Source organism: Ixodes scapularis, unplaced genomic scaffold (genome assembly GCF_016920785.2).
Source record: "Ixodes scapularis isolate PalLabHiFi unplaced genomic scaffold, ASM1692078v2 PGA_scaffold7__128_contigs__length_106722199, whole genome shotgun sequence".
Lineage (NCBI taxonomy): Eukaryota > Metazoa > Arthropoda > Arachnida > Ixodida > Ixodidae > Ixodes > Ixodes scapularis.
The window spans coordinates 20,855,421-20,877,353 of NW_024609882.1; the positions used below are offsets into that span (position 1 = coordinate 20,855,421).

The window sequence follows — 21,933 nt, forward strand, 5'->3', positions numbered from 1 at the left end:
CCTAGCTGTCGCGCGACCACAGTAAAGTAATTGTTTCGCGTGAACGCCTAAAACAACCGGAAGTTAGTTAGCCCCAACGGGCGTCGTCTAGCGTCTCAGCTCTGGGTGATAAATGTAGCCAGTACAGCCCATTGCTAGCCCGAGGTCTCTAACGTGCATCACGCAGTAGTGATACACCATACCGGACGCCGGTATACGACGATCATCTAGATCGAAACGGGCCAAGGGGATAATTGAGCGCAGGATCCCTGGGTTCTGCTGCGCGAACTTACGCTCCACGTGCTCCGAGTTTCGCTGCGTTAACGTATACTCAGCCACCAATCCCTTTCTTTCTTCTTTTTTATTGTCTGCCACCAATTTCCTGCTACTACCACAGTGGCGAAGTGAAGCGATCGGAAGGAAGTACACAAACACAAAGAGCCAAGGTAATTTCTGACCGCGTCCGTGCACAGCTATCGAAACGTCTCCATACGATTCAGGCAGCTGACGTTGTAAGTGATACAAAGTTGTCTGGATAGCGCAGTTGTTTTGGGCGTACGAATCATCATTCATCGCGGAAGGAAATTCTCGGGGGCACGCTCCGTTTCACCAAACGGACGGCAGCGCCACCGGATATGCACTGACACTTGAGCGCGCTTTTTGCGCACCGAGTTTTTCTCGGAGCCCGAGTGACTTCTTCGCGCTGCGTGACGTCACTTCCCCCAGACAAGAGGGCTTTCAACAACGTTTTCTGTCACGACAGAAAAAAATTGTTGAAACGAGGAAATGGACGGACCGCTGCCCATTTTCAGTTGGATAGTGCCTAATCCAGCGAATAAAGAGGACATGATTGGAAAGCCGAAATATCAATTAACGTTTCGGAAAAGGTTTGTTCGTGCATCTTGCCTGCTATCTAGCGAACGGCGGAGCGCGGTACCGCAACGGTGCTTCCAGGGCGGCCATGCTGCATCCAAGGCCGCACTGCGGGAAGCGACCGTCGGTTCTGCAAGAGCCCTGGATGCGCTAGTATACGCGATCGTCCTCCGTGTCGTCATCTTCCCACTTTGAAAAGATGTTTGAAAACATCGCTCGCGATATAAAACAACGCGATTATACTGTATCCAGTGGCTACACATAATGTTGAATGGTCAAGGAGCCTTCCAGTTCGTTCTATTTTAGTCTAGGATGTATATTTCGCAAACGCAAAGCGAGAAACATGCTTTGCCCGAAACTCGGTGCCTGCAAGGTCGCTTCCCCGCACTAACGTTGGATTCAGCTCGGTGCACGTGGCCGTTTCTCCGCCAATACGGAGTCGGTGGCGAAAAAAAAAAAAGGAACGTGATACTCTGGCTCTGCAAGCAGAGCCACAAAAGTTTCTCTAGGCGAAACCAGCGAACATCCCTGACAAGCTTGACAGTTTCCTGAGTCGGCGAGCGAGGGCAAGGATGTTTACTTTGTTTTAAACCTGGGTAGGATGCGCGGACAATAAATAGATCTGTCGCTGCAACTTTCTGTAGAGCGGTTGCAGCAAGTTTCTTCCTGCGCACCTGAAGCGAGTTTCTGAACCTTTCTGGGAATTAAAACATTGCAAGACACTTCATAGCGTCACCGACTTTTTTAGTGTCTTCCGTTCCCAACGACGCAGAGGGGCTTAGAGCGATAGACCAGGGTTCCGGTCTGTACCTCGGAAATGACCCCCCCCCCCCCCCCCCTTCCAAGCCTCTGCCATTGTACGGAAATGTGACCACTCGTCACGTTACCATACACAGGAAAGATGGCAGCGCCCAGGCAGCGGCTGGCCGCAGCATTGCATCCAGGGCGGTGCCACTAAATAAGCTCATTTAGTGACTCTAGGCCGGGGCTTGTCGGATGCATTGTTCGTTGTCATTAATTGGTCTCAGCGAGTTCATTTCAGATGTAAGAGCCGTTATGAGAGGCCGGTCGAAAGGGACTTCAGAGTTCAGCGTGGTCTCTCACGTAGATGTAATGTGCAAATACGGAGGAACAGAGTGCATTTCGCTGGTGGTCGACGTGGATTCTGTCGCGAAAGAGACAATAGGCCCTGCGTTGCTCGGACCTCGGATTGATTCGGTTATCACTTGGATAAATTTTAACGAAACGTTTTTGTGCTCCCGTTGACTATCGCGCGCACGGAATCTTTGAGGTCTGCAGTGAGACGTGCGCAATATATTTTGATACACGGTTCAGCTACGGAAATCGCGTGAGTCGTGCTTGGCAATGTGCAATCGTGGTGCCGCTTTGTTGATCAAATGACCGAAGGCTTACTTTAGTAGCGGTGCTCCGGAGGGCAGCCTTGAAGCTGGTAGTTTTCGTGCTGTGCTAAATGATGCCGTGCTGCTTCGTTCTGGCGTAGACGTGCACTTTCATGGAGGAAGTGTGGCAGTTGGTATTGAATCCGCTGGTCTGCCATACGCAGTTTCGCCGAGAAAAACGCTTCATCAACACGCGATACGCGAATTGCAAGCTGTATGGACATTTCATCACTGGGGCGCTTGTTACCTACCCAGCCCACCCTTCACGCCTCTTTGCGGCGACAGTCTGCAGCGGCTCATTACCAGAAAAGTGGTCCCACATTCATTTCAGTTCAGTTCGTCCGCGGAAGTCTTCAAAACCCCGAAGGAGAGGACTAGAGGACTTATTCGCACAAACTACCATTAAAGCAATGCAGTTTCTTAACTGGTCAGGATATACTCTCCTGTCAGTTTTGTTATATTGTCACGGATGCTTGGTTCAGTCCTTTCTTCTATCAATCTTTACTATTCTGGAAAGTTCCAGGCCATGCTAGGCTGTCATCGTATGTTCTGGTGGAGATGCTCGGTACGTTACCTTTAGCCCTTCACTGTGCGTGCAGCCTGGCAGCTCCTCAGCCGAGTTGCCCGATAATGGGTCAAAGGTGGCGGACTGTTCCGCGTCTTACACTCCCGGCGAGCCGTGAATCAAGTCCAATTCCGAGCCCGGCAGAAAAACCCCAAGACGAGCGAGTCCCGCAAGAGCGAACCCCACGAATACACCACGAAAAACTTGAAATCCGAGCCAGTCGCTGCTAAGGAAGAACAACCGGAATTCGGTCTCCTTCCAGAGAAACCGAAGCGGACTTAGCCAACGATGACAAACCCGTAGCAGCAAACCACGTCCACTCCTACCATTGTTTGCATGCCCGTCGCACCTCGCACTCCGAAGCCCTTTCACGGCAAGGTGTATGAAGACGTCGAGGACTGGATTGAACACTATGACCGTGTGTGTCACCCGCCACAATGGGTGGACAGACGACCGGCACCCGCAGAACCTATACTTGTCGTTGAAGAAACGGCCAGGCACTGGTTTGACAACCACGTATCCTTCTCCGTGTCGTGTGAAGTTTACAAGATCGAGCTGAAGTGCACGTTCGTCAGCCAATATTGACGAGAGAGAACGGAATATTTAAGTCTGTCCCGGTCATGGCCCCAACGAGGGCATCACCGCCTTCTTGGAGGATGTTTTGCAACTGATCAAGCGCCCGCGCCGACCCTCATGTTACAGAAGACAATAAGCTGGTAATCCTCATGTCCCTCATGTGAGCGACAGCACCTTCGGCACCTTTGTCCGCAATCATCATAATCATCATCGTAGACTTTATTAACCGATAAAGTAAAAGGACCTTGCGGCCTCTGGTCGGTGCCCTTAGTCCAGGGCTCCGTTGGTTGCCCAGATTCGGCGGGCTCGCTCAACCAGTCGCTGCTGGTCGCAACCCTCCGACAACAGTCGAAAAGTTCATCCCCGAAGCTCCCAACGTTGAACGTGCACTTCGTGCCCGAGCCCATCACTATCAACTCCCCAGCGTCTCGACACTCCACTCGTCCAGCTGTAACTTCGACGCAGCCTCCCAGGCATCCGCGAAATCATACATGATGTTGTCCGGGAGGAGATCAGGAAGCTACTTTCTGCCATTAGTCGCTATGCATTTATTTCGAATGCCGAGATTGCTCGGGAAGAAGTTCAACCGGAGACTTCTGCGAGCGAAGCGACATCCGACGAACCGAGGGTGACTTAGGGTGCAATGGCACGACGACCGTCACCGGCTGCCCATTAGTATGCCACTTTAACGAAACACCCCAACGCCGCAGTATTCCCGACGTCGAGAAAAACCAGTAGAGGCCCGCACTGAACAAAGTGCACCGAGAAAGACGGAAGTGTTGCGAACGGCCGACCGACGACCATTCTGCTACCACTACGTGAGGCTGCCATGTCTACCAGAGATGCCCGCACCAATGGATGTGGTTGCGAGAGTTCATGCCGAACTACCCTTGACCACGTCTCGAGGAGCGACCGCGAGACATTGAGTAGTATCTTCGGCGGTCTTTGTCCCTTGTGCCGACACTAACCCGAAGCTCCTAATCCCTATCGCCTCGACAGGACGTCAGCACGATATCTATACTAAGCACGACGAAGAAGGTGAGCGGCAATGCGATGACAGTTGATTTGGTGTCGGTCGTCGTCCTAGGGCAATAATAACTTGCCGACAGAAATTATCTGTGCCCAATCCACGACACCCACGATTTCTAACTTTGAGGGACAATGCCGCTGAGTGGCTTGAAGAAATAATGGAATTGTTGCTTGTTTTCAAAATCTGGACACCAAGGATCACCCGACTTCACTTTGCCGCACGATTTACACAAGTTGCAGTGGTCACGGCATGCAGAAGAAATCTTCATTGCGGAGTGGAAGTGAAGTAGCTTGGATAGCAAACACAGATTGTTGCCAGTCATCAAGTCAACGGTACAGCAAAAGGCACAGCCACGTAAGCAATACATGCCCGAACTGGCTACATTGACGGAGAAAACTACAAGAAAAATTTGCGGATTAGAAGCCAGCCCTGCAGCTTCAGTGTATCAGATGTCAGTGGCAGCACATTACGTATGATCAAAAGACGGCATCAGTCAGTCAAAGTCGCCACTCGGTTAAACTGAACATCGACGTGCGAGGAGCGTCATTCAATTACAGCACAGGTACTACGACTGAACGCCTGACACGAGACTGTAGTAGAAAGAACTCGTTAAGGAACCCTTTAATAATAGTCAATAATTATGTAATCAAGTGGAAAGAAACCTCATTGATGCATCATATTCATACTTCAGCCTTTACGCCTTCAGAGTCTACACACCAAGAATTGTGTTCACTGCATGCGGTGGAGCTTTTGAGGACACTCGCATCTCTGCCCCCCCCCCCCCCCCCCCCCACACACACACACACACACTAATGTTAATAAATGTGACAAACCAGACTGGAAGACTTGTTGCTAGAGGCTGCACTTCTTCCACCTCCTGAACATGTGGTGCACCGAAAACAAACTCCAGTGACGTGAAAACGTTATTACGGCGAAGCTGTTTATGGCTAGGGTTCCGTAGATTTTTCGTGTGCGTGAACAAAAACTCTATTGTCTCCGCCGAATTTATCGAAAACATTTCCACCACTAAATTTAGCGGAAAAGTTTTCCTGTGGGGAAAAATCTTTCCGCTGAAGTAGTACAATTTCCTCGCTAAATTTAACAGAGAAATATTTTTCGCTTCCCGCTATATTTAGCGGGAAGATTTGCCCCAAAAATTTTCCCAAAAATTTATCGAAAAAATTTTCACGCTACATTTAGCGGAAAAGATTTTCCGCTAACTTTAGCGGGGAAATTGTTTCGCTAATTTTGGTGGAAAAATGTTTCTGCTAAATATCGCTGGGAAATTTCCCCGCTGAATTTAGCAGGGAAATTTAGCGGGAAAATTTTTCTACTATAAATTTAGCGGGGAAATATTGCGGGAAACCTTTTCCTACAAAATTTAGCGGAAAGGTTTTCCCGGGGGGAAATTGAGGCGACCTCAACCAATACCACCCCTCAACTCCAGTTCAGTTTCCCCGCTAAATTTAGCGGGGAAAATGACGTCACGGCTTTGTGTCACACCTCCCATAAAAAAATTCAGCGGCAAGAGACATAACAACCACCAATCAAGACAATAATAAATGTTTGTGCGTATCCTTTCGCCACGATGACCACCGATCAAGACAATAAATGTGCTCGCACCTTTGGTCAAAATTCTGTGCCACGTCTGTGTCGTGCGCTAAACAGCTTCGCTGGTCATCCTCCACCTTCACAGAGTGGAATGGCTCATGATTTTTTATTGATTCATTTTCTCCAAGGTCCTTTGTAGGCATTTTAGAGAGGATACTTAAAACTACTCTCATGATAGTAACATCATAGCAAACTGATAGTAACATCATAAATGCACGGCACTTAGGCGTGCCAAGGAAGCTTTAAACGCGCCGCGAGACCGGCGAAATTTGCTTTCGACGAGTTGTGCCTTTTTCCTGCGGCACTGCGCCTTCGTAAAAATGTTCACGTGTTCTCAACGGCAAGTATGACTCCTCACACAGGATCTTAAAGAACGTCTTCGGCGAATGATGACGAACGACTCCGAGTAGAAAACGTGTTATAGCAGGCTGGAAAATTGCAGCAAAACTCTAGCAAAACGAGAGAAAACGGCATGCAAGATGGCCGTCCGGTGGCCGCACTCGCGGAGCGGGGATGCGCGATCCAGCGATTGTCATTGAGATCAATGGGACAGTGTGCCAGACCTTGATACAAGCATGTCTAGATTTGGAGTTTTTTTTTTTTTTTTATGCAAAGGGTTATTTTAATTTTATAACAGTCGCAATTAAAAGGAACTAATTCTAATCACGGAAGAAGTTAATAACTTTTTCCTTTAGTGCTGCCCTTAATTTATCCCTTAGCCATCAGCATCCAATCCGAAGGCAACTGGGCAGTCTGTCGCGCATCCGCATAGCAGTCGAACCTGAGTCCGACCTTTGTCGACCTTTTCACAAGAGGTTCGAAAAAGTCTAACTTGATCGAACTCTAACCTCGACCGGTTCGCGACACCCCTACTTTATACGGCAGGGGTCCTCAAACGTTTTGGCTAAGGGGTCGGTTTGGGAATCTGTCGCAGTTTTGAGAACCGTAAAATGAAGAGAAAAGTAAACGTAAATGAGGAAATACTAAATAAGTAATCATTAATAGGTACCTAAAGAATAAAATTTAGACTAGACTAGAAATATAAAAAAAAAAGGTGGATCAATATATATACTTTATTATTATTTTTTTTTTAATTCAGTATGTTGCTCATTACGACATTATCAAATGTTTGTGAACCAGAAAACTCACCATGCAGAAATCAAAGTTCGTGAACTTTGGTATATTCACAGAAAGCAGAAGACTAAAAAGAGACCTGACGATGACATGTTACAGTCATGGCACAATACTCTAAGAACGATATACAAGAGAATGCCAAAAATTTTTTATCTGTTATACAGACCTGAAACTGGAGAGTACGAAGAGAGATGCTAATAATGACAATGTACAATAACTAATTTGGCGAAAGTTTCGACTGAAGTTTCACTCTTTTTTTTTTTTTTCTTATTTCTTTGTTTGCGCTTTTGGATCGGGGTGGAAAGACCGCGGTCACCCATGGGTCAGCCGAAAGGCCTCCACGGGTCGGGGTTTGGAGACTCCTGCTGTACGCGATGTGACCCATGGGAGAAACTTTGATCTACTCGAGTCAAATTTGGAACGCAGCAGATGGGTGCGGGACTTGTCGATAGTTTCGGCGTGTCGCGCGTTTCTGTGCCAGGCTGTATGAAACTCGGGCCGTCGGAATAGGAGCAAAAGAGCGCAGAGTGAACGCGCCCATTTTTCCACGCTCACCTACCCACCCCCCTTCCCACTGATTAACGTATTCTCCAATCCGCTTGCATAGGCGGTTACCGTCATCGCCCGTTCGGCCAAGGACAACGCGGCTCTACCCCTTGTATTGCTTCCAAGGACGTGGCTTAAAAGCACGCGCGATCAGGTAACGATCATTTCCTGGCCGGAGAGAAGCCGCGTCAAGAGCCAGCGGGGAGACCGGCAGATTGGAAAGTCGACAAATACTACTCCAGCCCGAGGCCGGCGCACCGCAATGGCATCGACGATGGCAGCTAGTTTAGTCGCCGGAGTGAGTGAGAAGTTCGCCTACCTGGCGTCTTTAAGGGACCCAAGGACCGCCGGTTGGAGCCTCACGGCGGACCTGAGGTTCATGTTGCCAGTGTGTCTCGGCTACCTTTACGTGGTGAAGATAGCGGGTCCGCGATGGATGGCGAGCCGCAAGCCCTACAACCTCAAGTGGACCATCATGGCGTACAACTTGTTTCAGGTGACTGCGAACGCTTTCTTCTTTGTGCAGTACATGCGTTTCGCCTATATCAGAGGAAACTACAGTGTGTTCTGCCAGGGCATCGACTATTCCCGCAACGAGAATGAGATGGCACTCCTGCGAGTGTCCTGGTGGTACCTCTTTGTGCGGATCGCCGACTTCATGGACACTTTCTTCTTCGTGGCTACGAAGAAGTTCTCCCACATCACGTACCTGCACGTCGTTCACCACTTTCTGGTCGTACTCAACGGCTGGTTGTACATCAGCTACGGAGGTGGCGGTCAGTTCATCATGATCCTGTGCCTCAACGCACTCGTGCACGTGATTATGTACGGCTATTACTTCCTGTCCGCGCTTGGACCTAGTATTCAAAAATACTTGTGGTGGAAGCGGTACCTCACCAGGCTGCAGATCTTCCAGCTCGTCTTTCTTACGCTGCACGGCTGTATTCCTCTGGTGTATGATTGCGGATTCCCCAGATTCCTCGTAGTGCTCGCCCTTCCGCAAGCGTTTGTGGTCCTCACGCTCTTTGTCAACTTCTACATTCAGTCGTACACCAAAACGCGAAAACCCGAACTTTGCATCTCTCAAGCGCGTAAAGAGAAATAAATGAGTAATTAATTTAGCGTATACTGTTTGTTTCGCATGTGTGGCTGCGACTAGACGATAGTTTTGGATGGGCTAGACTGAATTCGGTAGGAATGTTGTGGAGGATGTTGTTCCCTGGGGTGTTACGCAGACTCAGGTATTCTCCTTCTGTGAGACCATGTCTGTCCCCCGGCTTATAGTCCAAGACATAAGAACCACAAGCTATTAACGAGTTCTTTGTTATTTAATGGCAGCCAGTTCATATTTACGCTCACTATTTAAATGAACAAACAGGGTCTGTCTGGCATTGCAGAAACTGCACCGTCCAAGGAGCGAAGGGTCGTAGCGAGGGGGAGAGGAGCTTATGGGGCCAGTGCACCGTCCTTCACGCTCGGCTGCTTCGCGTATTTCTCGAACTATTTTTCTTTCGAAGTGGTCGCTGCGAATGCAACCCGAAATTAAAAAAAAAAAAAAGTACTGGTTCCTCTTCAAAGCAAAAAGCAGCGCGAGAAGTTCAGGAAGCACACCTTATAAAAGGGTACGGCAGCGATGCCTGCGTCGGCGCCCCTTCACTGTTATTGTAACTAGTAAAGAAAAAGCGTGAGTCAGGCATTTGCAGATTTCACTGTCATTGAAATGAGAGTCCTTGTGCAAGCAAACTAACGTGCAATCATATTTAAAAAAAAAAAAAAAAGACCACGAGAGAATGGAGACAAACGTGGAGGACAAACACAATCATTTTATCGTTGTTTTTTATTTTTTTATTTTCGTTGGTTCGAACTTTTTTGGTATGTTCACGATAATATTTCTATGAAGCAGGGGTTTCGTTCTTTTTTGTATTTTTATGTATCTGTGTTTTCTTAATTAATAAATAAATCAGATGGCTTTTTTTTTTAGTATGGAGAGAAAGTGAAGGAGAGGAGGAGATGAGAAGGTGCAATGACGTCTGAGCGCCCTGCTCCGATTGGAAGGGATAGTGGATAGGCGCTGTGGTATTCGCGCTCACAGCTTGTTCGGAGAAAGGGGCTCAGGTAATCGCTGTAGCCTTTACTGAGCCGATGTTCTGGTGTTTGGCGGCTTACGCTGCAATGGCTTATTTTTTTGCTTTACTTTTGAAAAGTTAAGTCGTACCGCTACTTGGTCAGGCATTCGGCAGGACGTGCTGAAGTACGCTCTCTCATGTCCGGTCTGTCAGAAAGCCCGAAGCCCTCTGGGGGTCAACCTACGGGCCACTGGTCTCATGCAGCCAGTCGTGAGTCGATCCCCATGGGAATGCGTCGCTCTCAACGTCATGGACCCTTTTACACGCAGTCCGTATGGCAGCCAGTTACTTGTTGGTTGTCACGGATCACTTTAGCAAGTGCACGTGGAGCTATTTGCAATGCGATGGCTGATGTACCAGAAAATGTGGTCTTGCGTAATGGAGTCGTTCACGTGCTTTGGTCTGCCGGTCAGATTGATCAGCGACAATGCTACTAATTTTGCCAGAAGAATGTTTTGAGACTCCTGTGCCTCACTGGGCATAAAACACAGGCGGACGTCTTGCTATCACCCTCAGGCAAATATCACAGAGCAGGTAAGCCTGAACCTGGACCTAAAATCGATGTTGATCGGTCACACCGAACATCTCCATGACTGGGACGCAAAACTTCCAGAGCTTGCGTTCGCAACACGCACAACCGTCAACCGATCTACTGGGGTGCTATGTTGCGCTTTTTGCACTCCCAGGAGACTTGGAAGAGGGAAGTGACGTCAACGACACAGCAAACGCAGATTGGATGTTGACAGAAGAAAACGAAATCAAGACCCAATCTGCGTTTGCTGTGTCGTTGACGTCACTTCCCTCTCCCTAGTCTCCTGGGAGTGCAAAAAGCGCAACATAGCCCCCCTGGTTTTACGCCCACGTGCCTTAAAGTCGGAAAAGAGCTGACTTTCCCGCTAGGAAACACTTGCACGACTGTCACGTGCCTGTGACGATTATTACGGGTGGAAGAAGAAAAGAAGCGGAAGGGAACGAGCGCGTTCCAGAGAACGATGAGCGCGAGAAGAGAACGGCGAGCGCGAGAGGAGTACGGCGGGCGCGAGAGGAGAAGCAGCGGTGAAAGCCAGGGTCGGGCCGCGACGCACGGTGACGACCAGAGCTCGGAGGGAGGACCAGCCGCTACGGACGGCGACGCCTGCTTCGAGCAACTCCAGGGGGAGTACGAGACACCGGCTTTCGCATCATCACATCAAGCGGCGACGCTCCGCAAGGCACCGAGGGGAAAGACTTGAACTTTAGGCAAGGACGGTAGCGGGAACGGGCTATGAGTGTGTTGACGTGACTTTAACTGCCTTCAGTGTTTTGCTTTTTCTTATTGCTAATTCTTTTCCTCTTGTATCACTTCTGACACGTTCCTATCCTCCTTCTTGTAAATATATCATTTCTTTTGTTGATCCTCTCATGAATGTCGTTTCTCTCTTTTCCCGATTGACGATGACAACGACCAACAATCCTGGCGCCGCTCGTTCATACAGTCAGTTTGCAGGAAGCTATACGACGCAGACTCAGGGAAATCGTTCGTGATGCCCGGGAAAGCTTGGGCGTCGCACGGCTGCAGCAGGCTGAGCAGTACAATCGCGGCCACCGGGATGTGCAATTTGAAGTTGGAGAACTCGTACTCCGACGGGCACACCCACTTAGTAACGCCTCCAGAGTTTTCACAGCTTCCCTGGCGAACAGGTGATGCTCCGTATCGAGTACGAGAGAATGGCTCACGTCTCACGTGCAAGCTCGTCCATTGCGAGTCTGGACGACCCGCTGGACCCGTTCATGTCATTAATCTCAAACGGTATTATGAATCGGATGACGAACTTCTCTCGTAGGTGGAGAGTGATGTCAGTCCGGCTGATTCCAAAAACAAACTTGATTCTGCGAGGAGTCTTGCTGATGTTGGTGGTGAAGACGAAGACTTAGAAGAAGATGCGCATTGCAATAGACTTTGGCAAGAACTAATACATTTTCACACTCTACTGATTTTGCGCATGGTTCTGTGCGGTAGACACCGAGAGGGGACTCGCAAATTGAACCAGTCTATTGCCGCGCCCTCGTAAAAGACGCTTTCTCGTAGAAGAAGTCCCTGCAGAAAACAGCTGATAGTTTTCTTTTTCGTTCTTTTCTGCTTTTCAAGATTCCCTGCTACCACCACCGCAGATGCCAGAGGTTCTTCCGCCATCTTTGATAAGCCACGTGGTTTCTCGGGAGCTACAGCAACGCACGGGATGGCCGAAGACGCCCTCTGCCGGCCCAGGCTACGTCGCCGAACGCAACGACTACAACCACGGCGGGCCCTGAGGCAGCCAGCTCAGCAGCCCCGGTAGAGGCTATACAATAACGACTAAGAGGTGCCCCCCCCCCCTTCCCCCCCCCCTCCCCCGCTCCCTCTTACGGACCCCAAGACCGCTACGGTGGTCCACCGGAGCGCGACGATACCAGCTACAGCCCCGGGTGTGCCAACTCGTCCCTGCAGGCGCAACAGCTAGGGGACCGTGCTGGTGGTGTACAGCCTCAGCTCTGAGAGGATGAACGTCGAGAAGCTCTTCATCCTGCTCTGGTTGTACGGCACCGTCATGAGGATCAAGTTCCTGAAGAGCAAGAACGGCTGTGCCATGGTGTAGAGGGACGACCCCCCCTGGCCGTGCAGAAAGCGTTGGGACACCAGAGCAATGCGGAGTTCTCCGGCACCAAGATGCAGCTCGGGAACTCGAAGGGCAGCTGCGCGTCGTTTAGGAACGCCTGGTTCGAGTTCCCGAGCTGCATCCCGGTGCCGGAGAACTGAGCGTTGTTCTGGTGTCCCACCGCTCTCTCAACGGCCAGCGGGGTCGTCCATCTGCCCCATGGCACAACCGTTCTTGCTCTTCAGGAACTTGATTTCCAGGTTTTATCTCTTATTTCCAGGTTTTGATATTAATTTTTTTTCCTTTTATTTCTGGGTTTAACATTGTTCCCTTCCAGGTCTCTGACTCATGCACGCCCCACAAAGCATCCCAAATTCCCGTGTTTCTTCCTTTTTTTTACGGCGGAATTGTCAAGGGTTAGTTTCCCCGTGTATGTCAGCAAACAAATGATGACACTAAACTCTGGACACCTACCGCCATCTATGAGCGACGGCAGCAACCACCGCCGTCGCTCATAGATGGCGGTAACCTCTCCAGCCTTTCCACTCTGGCTTGCCGACTTGCGGCCGGCCATTACTTCATCCCCACCACAGTACAGCTTCACTGGTCCTCTTTCTTCACCAAAGTGGAAAGGCTGAAAGTTTTGAATGCGAAAGCATTAGCTGCCCCATGAAGCGAGGTGACGTCAACAGCTTTGAAGCCGCGCCAAACGGCACCTTAAATTCTTTCTCCAAAAGAAGCCAGCTCCCAGCTATCAAACCACGCGAAAAGCCTAGCCTAAACGGCACCTAGTTTTTCCAATCTCAAAGGAGCGGAGTAGAGTTGGTGGATTGCGGCTTCGGTGCCATTGACTGGCGCTCGTCGCTGAGGCTCCCATTGGCCGCTGCGCGTCAGTTTCAATGACCGCCACCCCATGGCGCTGCGTGTCCCCGAGGCAGCGGCTCCATCGCTCCACGACCGTCGACGCAAGTATGCCGCACACCAAAGAAGGGAGAGCGGCGTGCACGCTTTCGCATTCACAACTCATAAGAAGTGCTCAAGTGTACCTCGAGCCTTTTTTTGACAGCACTTTTGTTTGGTTTGCGCGTGTAACTCTTGTTTATTATACGCTATCATCCAGGTCGCGCCTGCTCACCCGGACACGAACTCACCCTGCGCATCCCCTCTCAAGAAACTACAACAGTCATCCCACCGTCTTTGAAACGCGAACCCGACCGTGAAGCCTTCCCAACCGGATACGAACTGCCCTCACGGTTCCCTCTCACAAAAACTCCAACCGTCACCCCGCCGTTTTTGGAATTGGGACTTGAACGTAGCATTGTACAAACGTCTGCCCATCCGAACACTAACTCTCCCTACGCTTCTAAGAAAACTCCAACCGTCATCCCGCCGTTCTTGAAACTTGGATTCGACTGTAGCATTGTATAAATATAGCACCCGCGTCTCAGCTCGGAGCGTGGAGCGAAAAACTTGCGCTGGGAACCTGGGTTCGATCCCCACTGCCCCCGCCCGTTTCGATCTGGACTAAAGTCTCGTACCGGCACGCGTTCGTGTAATCACTACTACGTGATGCACTTTAAAAACCCCAGGGTAGCGTGCTCTGGCTAAATTGCTAATATACAGCTAAGAGACCGGTCACCCGTTAGGCTGCATAAACATACAAAGCAAGACAATTTTTGTAAAAGTTCTCCCTGACGAAGGTCGGGCTTCAGTGTTTGTATATATATATATATATATAAAAGTAGAAGCCACTGAGGGTCAAACAAACTTGGAAAGTTTAATTAAACATGTATAAGTCATACAAAAACCGCGACGTTTGGAAGGGGGTCCCCCTTCGAAACGTCGCGGTTTTTGTATGACTTATACATGTTTAATTAAACTTTCCAAGTTTGTTTGACCCTCTGTGGCTTCTACTTTTATAAAAATACGCCTACAGCCTACTTAACCCCAAGATGTCACATGGAGCGCGCCTTTGCCCGCGCGCCCAGTTCAAGCGGACGCGGGCTTCGTCCTCCTCGGCCGAGGATTATTCTACTCTTCAAGCTGGCATTGTATTTAGTATGAGGCCTTATGACGTCAACAAATTACGATAAGCTGCATCAAAAATAATACGCAGGCCTCGAGATCTTCTAATAATTTCGCATTTTCAGCAAATATTGCCTCCTAAATGTTGACACAACTTATTATTTTAATGTATTACAGATGTTTCACGTCGAAGCACTCTCAGCGATCCTACCAGATGACATAAAATAAGACGCAAAACCAGGCGAAATACGTACAATGAATAGCGAGCAAATAAACAAGCGCTGAACGTCTGGTCAACTTCAATCGCACTTCAAACTATATATATATATATAAAAAAAAGAAACTGACGGCAGTTTTGGTGACAGTGCTCTGTGGTTTCTGATCTTTAGTTTCCGTGTATTTATGGTTGATATTTATGTTTCCACGCACTGTTTTCTCACGTAACTTATACGTTCAATATGAAGCAGAGATGTGCCGGTGAATTTTGTACGTAAGCTTTCGTGGCGGCATACCGTAACTTAAGAAAACGGAGCTGTGTGAACAAACCTTCAGACTATTCACCACTGTTGTAGGAAACCTACTAATAAACAAATGAATTCACAAAGAACAGACAAACAAGGAATTACATAAATAAATAAGAAGACAAACAAATCATTACATAAATAAAATAAAATAATAAACAGACAAATACATTGAAAATAAGGGAAAAAGAGAAGCTAAGGTGCCAGTATGTCCTTGTGTTAATCAACCTCACAAAAAAAAAAAAAAAGCTCTGACGGATTTTTTTTTTTTTTTTTTTTTTTATGACGTCAAACAGGAGGGTTTACTAATATCCCTGTCGTGTTTACGCGGCGGGGGGGCGTGCAGTATGTCAGCGCTTAATGACGACCGAGTTTTCCCAAGAAGAGCTAGGCGACCACGCAGCAGGGAAGCTATTGAGTCGTCGTCGGGAAGTTCCGCGGCTAACAGACAGCTCGAATGGCTCCAAGCCACATCATCAATATGAAAAAAAAAAATGACCGCATCTCCACGTGGTGAATGATGTTGTTTGGGGCGAAGCTCTGGTGGTGCTGATGATACTGATTTTCTTGTTTATAGGTAGTGCTGACGGTGCTGATTTTGTTTTTATTGCTTATAGGTAGTGCTGAGTTCCGGGTTGCGTTTCGACTTCATTATTACTGCTTTATGGTCGGTGAAATGCAGAGCCAGAGGTTCTTCTAGCGAATCAGCTTGGATCCGCTAGAAGCCGTGTGAACGCATCTCCACCGCTTAAGTCAACGGTCCATGTCAGAATGAGAATGTGTGGTATGGATCGTGGTTATATACGCATTTGAGCATTTGACCGCAGCGCCCTCTCGTCTATAAACGTTGAGCCAATGCATGCACAGTTTAACGCGATTATATACGCATTCTACCGCAGCGCCCTCTCGTGTATAGACATTGAGCGGCTACATGCGGCGTTTCATCCATGACAGAAACCCCAGCTTTTGAGTTACTACCACATCCCACAGCCCCCTAGTCGTCCCGCAGTCGTGGCCGAGTGGTTAAGGCGATGGGCTAGAAATCCCCGCACAGGTTCGAATCCTGTCGACTGCGCAAACATTTTTTTCTTTTTATGTGAGCACGGACGCCGGACGGACGGACGGCCGGACGGACAAGGCTAGACGGACAAGGCTACACACCCTAAGGAGCTTCGCCCTTAATAGTTTACACAGCACCGCATATCCGGAGCGCAAGTTCGCCTGCTTCTTTTTGCAGGGGTTGTGGTTACGTCAGAACACCGAGCTCCGATTAGTTCTATAATTGAAGGATAGTGGGTAGACCTCGAGGCAGCTTGCTTCGAGGTCGTCTACCCACTATCCTTCAATCAGAGCCAATCAGAGCTCGACGTCTTTCTGACGTCACCAGAACCCCTGCAAAAAGAAGCAGACGAACTTGCGCTCCACACAGTTCGCGTCAGCGACGCCGCCAGCGCTTCTCCGCAGCATCTCACAACGAGCGCGACGCTAGCGTACGCGGCGACGCCAAAACGGACGCGTCCGGCGCATTGCGGCGTTTCTCGTAGAGCTTCATCGTGTTTGCCGCTCGGGGGCGGGTCGGGGATCCACAAATGATGACGTCACGCGCGTGCCTTGTTTTTTGCGAAAGAAAAGCCGCGTTTTACTGACCTCGTTTCAACCTCGCCGACGCTCGACCTTGGTACCGAGAAGCAGAGATGGGGGTCGCGATCGGCCAACCGTGGTAGTACATCGAGAAAAGGGGCCCCCCGCGCGATGGGCCGGATATGTGTATGTTATTGCACCGCGGAGTCTTTGTTTTGCTTAGCCGTAAAAGCCAGAAATACGCGTCCGAACAGGGCGAGCCGAAGTGTATAACGCTCGGAAATCCGAACACGAGAAAATACGCGTCACAAATGTTTATAGACCGACACGCGGGCTTGACGTCACGGAGCTGCGGCGGCGCTGCGATCGCGTCGGAGCCGGGGGGTGTGGGCAAAAGCGCTTACGTTTCGCATGGGCGTCATAGCATTTCAGCATGCCGCGAAGCTGTGTTGCCGTTAATTGCGCCAAAATGTACAAGAAAAGCAGCAGAGTGAGTTGCCACAAGTTCCCGGCAGACTCTGAAAGGCATAGAAGGTGGATAATATCTGTGAATCGAAAAGTATGGTCGCCTCGCGCGAACGACCGTTTGTGCGGCAAACACTTTCTTGAAGGCAAGTGCGGCTTCCATTTCAATCTCCGTCCCGAGGCTTGCTTATGTGCAGGGAAACCGTGAACTGATCGAGACCACCCGGATTTCGTTCCCATGGTGTTCGCGCACAAAGCACCGGCCAAGCGCTCGTCGGAGGCTCGTTGCGCCCTTGCTACCCAGCAGAAGGGGAACGGCGACAGAACGGCAGTGTTGTAGGCGTTACCGAAAAAAAGTAACGAAATACGTTACTCGTTACTTGCAAATAAAAGGTACGCGTTACTGAGCTACGTTACCTAAAAATAAAAGGAACGCGTTACCGCTACCGATAAAAAGTAACGCACGTTACTTCTGATTCTGCGTTACTTTTTTAGATTATGATTTAACACATTTTACGGCTTTGACAATACAGGTAATTTATCAAGAAACATTATGTTCATGCAGAAACTGAACATAATTACTTTATCTCTTTTTACGGTTTCATCTAAATACTTAGGAGAAAAAACGCAAAGAAAATCATGGCTTGACGCCTAAAACACGTAGAAAAATTGAAGAGTAATTTCTTTAAGACTTAGGAAGTAGTAACGAGTAACGTAACTACGTTACTTGAAATTGTAACATAAGTACGTTACCCATTACTGTGTCGAAAACGTAACGAGTGGGTTACTACGTTACTGAAAAAAGTAACACGTTACCAACAACGCCGTTACTTGTAACCTGTTACCGCCAGGACTGCAGAACGGACAAAGCGTTACTGCCTGTCATGCCTTGTGGTCATGAGGACACGAAAATATTATACCTTGACTTGAAGACGCTATGTGTATTTAATCAGTTAATGAATACACACACTTCCGCGGACCCACAGGCTGCTGATCCCGCCGGCAGTGCGGAAACCAACTCGAAGTAATCGTAGACCTCGAGAGACGTGTACGCCTGCACCGTGTCGGCCGTGAACTGGCTTGGCGAAAAAACTAAATAAACGACGACGTGAGCCATCGACGTCGGTGGCAGCAACTTTACGTCGGAAGTCCAGCAGGGTTTGTTTATACGGCGTACGGATCCTCGTAGTCAACGCCGTCCACGCACAGTTTTTTTCGATACCGCTGCCGTTCAGGCTCGGGCAACGAGCTCAAATAGTCGGGCATAGCATACGACATTCGTTGTGAGGAAATACGACGCACAAATAAAGATACAAGCGTCCCTACAACGTCAACAACGAGCGCACGCCATAGAGCGCAATGGCGAAAACACGGAGAGCCGGGCTGCTTTTGCCCACATAGCTACCGCGCATGCGCGGCCTTCCGGCCGTGTTGGTAAACAGAGCCGCTCCGCGTGTCGGTCTATAGAAAGTTGGGCAGTCTGCTAGGTTCCCAAGAAGTCTAAACACAGTATTAAAAATGAATTAAAATTGTCTTCATTGTCCCTTTCCACAGATCTACAGAATCGCCTTCCGCAGAACAGAAAACCGGCTCCCAGTTTCCTTCTTTCCCTTCCTTCTCTCTCATCTCCCCCTCTCCTCGTAAGGAAATGAAGCATCGAGGAAGAATGTCCTCCTTTCGGGTTGCTCGTCGGCCTTTAAGCCTTTACGCGTCGGGATTCGTACTGCGGCGTCCTGATCGGTGAATGCCCTAATCTCATTGGCTGCCTAGGAATAATAAGACGCAGGGGTTCCCACCAATCCCCGCGCTCGGAAATCGGAAATACGGTTAGCTTCGTATACCTGCGCGCAGCCTGCATGCTCGCCTTGGTGTTTGTCCCGCGTTTGTTATGCGTACTCACGTGCTGCTTTAAAGCATAAAATACTTCTCCATTACGGTCCCCCCCCCCCCCCCCCTCCCAATACCAAAATTTGGTTTGTCCGTCCATTTCTCGCCAAATTTAGTGGGGAAATTGATGTCACGGGACGTGTATACACCCGTTCAGCTTCCCCCGCTAAATTTAGCGGGAGAATTCGCGTCACGTGGGCTGACGTCACCCATACACCAATTCTCTCTCCCCGCTAGATCTGGCGGCGAAATTGATGTGACCTGCGCGCCAAGTCTGTTTCCCCACTAAATTTAGCGGGGAATAAGTTGATAAACACATAGGTTCTTCTTCACGTCCCCGAAACGACTATTTAATGTGCTTTAAACAAATTTACATGATCGCCACTACTCCGATGACCTCCAGAGAAAAGGGCAAGAAGGAGCTCCCCTCTTACCAGGATCCTCCTCTGTGCCTCCCGGATTTGCGCAGGCGTCGGTATTCTCCTCCCAGAATATTACAGAAGATTAACCCGTCACTCACAATTCTTATAAAAGCAGCTTCCCTCTCCTCCTTTTACACGGTGATCAAAAGTATACGATGTGAAATCAGTGCAAGGAGCCTATAGAACTTTAAAAATAAAAATAGCTGCCATATTTTTTTATAACGTAGAATTATTTTTTTTTGCGTCCTCAAATGTTGGGCTTATTTTCGGTTCATGTTCGTTTTTGACACGTGTTTCCGTCTTTATCCCCCAGTTCTTCAATAATATGACGTATTGGGCGACTTGGTTTGAATTGCACATCTTAGGAAGAGAGCGGCGAGAAAAAAGAAAAAAAAAATTTGACAAAGTCTAAGAAATACACACGACAGGACAGCGCCGTCCTATGGTGTGTGCTTTCTTTTTTCCTTTGTCCAAGTTTTCTGCCGCCGTTCCTTCCCAAGATGTATACACCGAGTTACTGTTGACGTATTATACGCTTTAGTGCGGGTATGCGTCATCGCGTATAGGGAAAATACGCTACTCGTAACGGAACATCGAAAGAAAAAAACAGGCATGCGGGGTCATTGCATTAGCTAACCCGATAGAGAAAAGGAGGTCAGACCAACAACAACCGCAAGATATGTGTACGCCCTCGCGCCTGCTCGCGCCGCGCACTGTCCCTCGACTTTCCCGTTGTTGTTTTTTTATTTTTTATTTTTTTATTTATTTATTTTTTTCACCAATCGCAAAACAAAGCTGATCAAAAGATTAAAAAAAAAGGGGGGGGGGGGTAGGAATGTTGGAGGAGTTTGGCGAACATCTAGATTCGGCTGGTTCGGCGAAACTTTCGGCAAACTTCGACAAAGTTCAACGAATGGACAGTGTTGCCCGACTATTACACCAGTCGCGACACACTCAAATTGTGTGAAGCAAGTAATCTACAGTGTAGCGCAGTTTACGTTATATTTGATAAAACGATCATCAATGTGTACACAATATAAAAGCAAACATTCACGCTCTTAGCACGTGAAACAATGAAATGTTTCTGTCTAAGAGATACTGCACTTTTCCTCCGCCAGGTGTTGTCAGGTCGCTCGCGAAATAAATTTATATCTGAAATTAAAAAAAAAAAAAATGTACAGTTGGCGCAAGACGCCACGCGATTAAAAGGGTTCTGCCGTATCAATATATCCATTCGTCCTCTTTAGCGCCTACGCCCAACCAATTCGAACTTCAGTCAAAATTCGCGTTAAAGTTCTAAAAAAAAATCCACATCTGGTTACTTTGACAGGTTCGCGACATTCTTAATTGTCGTCGTCCACCGCTCCGCCAACACAGAGCGCAACAACGGGACGGGGCGTCGTTGACATCGGCCGCAACGTGCGGTTCCCTCCAAAGCAGAGCCGTTCCGCCGCGAACATAGTACATTCCGATCGGTGGAGAGGAGGGCAGCAACATCCACTTTCTCCATTCGTCGGCCTTCACCTCGTTTCGTTCAGGAAATGAACTAACGGTCCAGACGAGCACGCACGCGTACGTTCGATGCTTCCCTTCATATATACGCCTCGGGACAGTCGTCAAGCCCGAGAAAGTACGGTGGGTTGTCTGCTTTCTCCGGCGGGCGTCCTTCACCCCCTTCGTTAACTACACTTGCGATCTGGCCAGGGTGGCCAGATCGCAAGTCCGATGTTTCGATTACGTGCCACACGTAGCTTTTTCTTTTTCTTTTCTTTTCCACAACATTGAAGAAAGCAAGTCGGCTTCTTCGGAGCTGCTATAGGAACTAAAGTTCCTTTCGCACTACCTTCCCCGTTTGCTTTACGCAGCCGAGAGAGCAAGTTTGCGCCGGCGGCATGGACTCCTCTCATCTAATCCCATCCGACTTGGTTCCATCTCATTCTGTTTATTTGTTGTCTTTCCGAGCCTCAATTGCATCCCGCCGTCTGTTTGTTGCCTCCTCGTTGTCTCGCCTGTTTGTCCCCCATTCGCTCCGCCCGTTCGGATCTGTACTCCCGCTCTTTGAACTTGGTGTTTCGGCGAAGCGTATTTGCACTACTCCATCCACCCCTCAAGTGACAGCGTGGTAGAAGAATACATGCTTTTTGAACCAATCACACGTTTTTTTCTTTCACCACGTGACTACGCCCCTCCTCCCGTTCATACCCCCTCAGGGAAGACATCGCGGAGTCGGGTGACGAAAGGGAGACGCGGACGGGTGATTGGGCGTAAAGCACAAACCGCACTGTCATCTTGGGGACCGACGGAGTGCGTGTGTATACATAGGCCGACACAATCGCGGAAGCCCTTCGAAGCGTGCTTCCTCCGTGTGGGCACAGCTCGGCCACTCGAGCCGACACACGATACGACTGCGAGACCGAAATAGAATCGCTCGACGGAGCACGACAGAAGCCCTCGCTGAGCTCGTCGCGTTGGAACCCCGCGTTCTGACCCCTGGGCAAACACGTCGACGCCGGTTGGCGTGGTAACGCGCTCGCTTTTGTCCCGTGACGCGGATGTCCCGAATACACCCAAAAAAGA

General features: G+C 49.1%; 1 protein-coding gene across 1 annotated transcript; it reads left to right on the top strand.

Moving 5' to 3' along the window:
- Positions 1-7,976: 7,976 nt before the first annotated feature.
- LOC8028352 (elongation of very long chain fatty acids protein AAEL008004) lies at positions 7,977-9,050 on the top strand. Its single transcript, XM_002410916.5, has one exon. The coding sequence runs from the start codon at positions 7,977-7,979 to the stop codon at positions 8,817-8,819; it is 843 nt and encodes a 280-aa protein (XP_002410961.4). The 3' UTR covers positions 8,820-9,050.
- Positions 9,051-21,933: the final 12,883 nt, after the last annotated feature.

Coding starts and splice junctions, on each gene's coding strand:
- LOC8028352 (XM_002410916.5), top strand. CDS start 7,977: ATGGCATCGACGATGGCAGCTAGTTTAGTCGCCGGAGTGAGTGAGAAG.